General features: G+C 44.8%; 1 protein-coding gene across 1 annotated transcript; it reads right to left on the bottom strand.

The window, feature by feature from the left end:
* Positions 1-507: 507 nt before the first annotated feature.
* Positions 508-3432, bottom strand: LOC122019148 (G-type lectin S-receptor-like serine/threonine-protein kinase At4g27290). Its single transcript, XM_042576645.1, has 7 exons — positions 2130-3432; positions 1943-2059; positions 1710-1849; positions 1439-1649; positions 1128-1365; positions 903-1053; positions 508-816 (listed from the first exon to the last, which is right to left on the bottom strand). The coding sequence occupies exons 1-7, from the start codon at positions 3430-3432 to the stop codon at positions 508-510; spliced, it is 2469 nt and encodes an 822-aa protein (XP_042432579.1).

The raw sequence follows: 3432 nt of genomic DNA, 5'->3' as shown, positions 1-3432 counted from the left end.
TAATATAGTGAATTAACAACTCTTCAATCTAATTATCAAAAACATAGAGATGAAGGCTCTGATACCATGTAGAAATTGATGCCAAAGAAAAATAGTCATCTTTATTAATGAATCCAAAAAAAGGGTTGTAAGTAAATAAAGAGTACAAAGTCTTATATAGTAAATTATTAGAAAACCTAAAGTCTAAATTAAAAAGATAAAAGACTAAATTGCCCTCAAGGTTATAAATAAATAATTCTAATTATATAATCTAACACTCGATTCATTGCTTGGAACTGTTCTATCAATCGAGAGCTCTTTCATTTAGCAAGTGTCTTCTAAAATGTATTTGCAAACATTTTTAGACATATGTTTAGACCCACATAATAAGACAGTAAAAGAGAACATAAGAGTGTAAGGTTGCTCACTATATAGAACTAGGAACATAATTTTTCTACAAAATTCACATATACTAAACCTGAAGAGTCTAAAACATTTACATTTCATACTACTAAAATGTATTTCATTCTATCGACCTTGTGGCATTGTCATAGAAGCATAGTTGAGTGACAAATCTTGTTCTCTTATTGATGAATTAGTCTGATCAAGGGGGCCTCTAAAGTCGATGAATCCAGGTTGACTAGGTTCAATTTCTACAATATTATCGTTATCTAACATTTTCAATACTGAATACATTGTCGGTCTATCTCCGGGTCGCTCTTGAACACATAAAAGAGCAATTTTTATGCAATGAAGAATCTCAGCTGCCGATGATGAATGATCAATAGATTGGTTAACTAATTCCATAACTTTACCTTCTTTCCATAAACTCCATATCTGAAGGGAAAAAAATGAAGTTAGACTTATATGTATTGATCAAACAACGAATTCTAGCTACTTGAGTAAATATTTGTAACACATACATGGCCAAGAAGATTTAATTGTAGGGTAGAGTGATAAACTCCTCGATTCTTCCTACCGGTTATGATCTCAAGTAGCAAAACTCCGAAACTAAATACATCCGACTTAACCGAAAAGATTCCATCCATTGCATATTCAGGTGACATGTAACCACTATATCAATCAATGCAAAAATAATTAATAAATGTTCAAATGATCTAGACAATGATCAAAGTGAAAGAACTTACTATGTTCCAACAACTCTCCTCGTATTTGCTTCTGTATCCTCTCCTCCAAAAATCCTCGCCATACCAAAATCTGATATTTTGGGCATCAGTTCTTTATCAAGAAGAACATTACTAGCTTTTAGGTCTCTATGAATAATTCTAAGTCTAGAATCTTGATGAAGGTAAAGAAGTCCTCGAGCAATCCCAAGTATAATGTTTCGACACTTTTTCCAATCCAACAATGCCCTTTTAGCTTCATCTGCATACAAATTCGGAATAACATTAATATGAACCAAATAGGAGAGGGGGAAAAACAGAAGGTATAATCCAACCAAATAGAAAAGCATCCAAGCTTCCATTGGGCATGTACTCATAGACCAAGATCCTTTCTCCTCCTTGAATGCAACAACCAAGAAGTCGAACGAGATTTCGATGTTGCAACTTAGCAATCAGCATGACCTCATTCTTAAACTCGTCGACGCCTTGCGATGATGTTTTGGATAGCCTTTTCACAGCTATTTCTTGTCCTTCAACCAGCCTCCCCTGTAATCCATGCCAATCAAATTGATGCTCAATTCATACAGTTGTACAACTACATGATACCTTATATACAGGCCCAAACCCCCCTTGGCCAAGCTTATTGTTCACCGAGAAGTTGTTAGTCGCTTCAGCAATCGTGTTCAAATCAAATAACGGCAAATCCAAGTCCTTTCCTTCAGTCTCTTCCTCATCACAATACAGACCTATCATAATGTAAAATATGAAATAAGTGTTACCTTCGCATCCTGAAAGACTGAAATAAAACCAATTAAACAAGAACAAGTGGTCATGTTTACTTCTCTTCTTTCTTCTCCAAATCCAGCACGACAAAAGTGAAAGGAGAAAAGCCACGAGTATTACTGAAACAATGATCAATGCTGATGCTCTCCGGAGGAGAGAATTGGTCGATAATCCTGAAAAAACTAGAGATAAAAGACTGAAAGGAACAGTGGAAGGTAAGCAATGGAGGGACTGAAGAAATACCTTTGTTCAAAGGTCTTGATTCTACTTGTCGAACATAGAGATCCTGTCCTGGATCTTCGTTGTCGTATAGCGTGAGATCGTAGAGGTCCGATGTCCAGATCAGGCATCCACTGACATTGCTGCTGAGGTTAGAAGCGGCATAAGCAGTGCAAGAGCAGTTCGTCAAGCACCAGTCCCTGCACATGTCCAGACTCGCCGTGCTCCGGTTTGCCGTCGCCTTTGACGTGTCCGGAAGCTTGGTGTTGTTCATCATGACAAAGGTGTCGGTCCTGCTCCGGCAGTCGGCCTCCGGGAGCTCTCTCTCGCACCCGTCTTCCCAGGTTCGCCGATTCTTGGGGCGAAACCCCTGGAGGCACGTGCAGGTCGGCGCATGGGGGCTGCAGACGCCGTTGGCGCCGCAGGAGGACACTCGCTTGTTGCACGGGTTCCTGCTGGCGTTGGGCGAGGCGCCGAGGGACACCCAGAGTTGTCCGATGTCGTACCAGAAGAATCGCTCGAGGAGGCCCCTTTCGTTGAGGACTAATCTCGACAAGAGGGTGGAGCTTTCCAGGTAGAACCAGTAGACGGTCTCGTCGGAGTTTGATGTGAACTGGTAATGCAGAGTTAGGGCGTTGTCCGGCCTCATCGCCGGGCTGCCGCTGAAGCGGATGCCGTTCCACGGGCCGCCGCGCCAGATCTGCTGCGTCCCGGACCACACCAACAGCTGGGGTACGCCGGCCACGTCGATGCCCGCCACGTAGTCTCCTGGAGACGGATCGCTGGAGGTCGCCCACGAGGTGAGGTTGCGGTTCAGTCCGCTGCTGAGGTTCCACCCAAGCTTCATCCCTGGGAGGAGCGTGTCAGTAGGGTGGTCGAAGCTCTGCCACGCGGCTGAGCTGCTGGGGTCGCTTCCGTTCTCCATGACGACGAAGTTACCGCTCTCCAGGAGTCGCGCTTCGGGTTCCACCAAAGCCGGCGAGCTCGAGGACCAGTAGATGGTGGAGCTTCTTCCGTCGGTGAGGAGGAGACTTCCGTTTTCCGACATGGAGAGGTGGCCGGAGCGGCCGGTGATCGGTCTGCCGCGGTTGGCGACCCATACGACGGTGCGGGCGGAGATGTTGTACCAAATGCCGATGTAGCGGTCGGGGGAACCGGCGACGGGGCTAAAGAAGCCCAATTGGAACCTGCCGCCGTCCGAGGTCAAGGTACTTCCATCGTCGGAGATGGGCCGTCGTGGCGTTAACGTGTCGCCGGCGTTGGAGGGGGAAGTAAACCCAGTAGAGAGTAGCAAGCAGAGGAAGCAAGCAATAACGGCGCTCTTCAT

This window comes from Zingiber officinale, chromosome 9A (assembly GCF_018446385.1).
Source record: "Zingiber officinale cultivar Zhangliang chromosome 9A, Zo_v1.1, whole genome shotgun sequence".
NCBI lineage: Eukaryota > Viridiplantae > Streptophyta > Magnoliopsida > Zingiberales > Zingiberaceae > Zingiber > Zingiber officinale.
This window is presented reverse-complemented; position numbering and strand designations above follow the sequence as displayed.

Excerpts from the sequence above, each read along its gene's own strand:
- LOC122019148 (XM_042576645.1), bottom strand. The coding sequence starts at position 3,432 with ATGAAGAGCGCCGTTATTGCTTGCTTCCTCTGCTTGCTACTCTCTACT. Across the intron at positions 1,850-1,942 it reads TTGGAGAAGAAAGAAGAGAA|GTCTGTATTGTGATGAGGAA; the intron begins GTAAACATGACC and ends ACATTATGATAG. Across the intron at positions 1,366-1,438 it reads CTTGGATGCTTTTCTATTTG|ATGAAGCTAAAAGGGCATTG; the intron begins GTTGGATTATAC and ends ATTTGTATGCAG.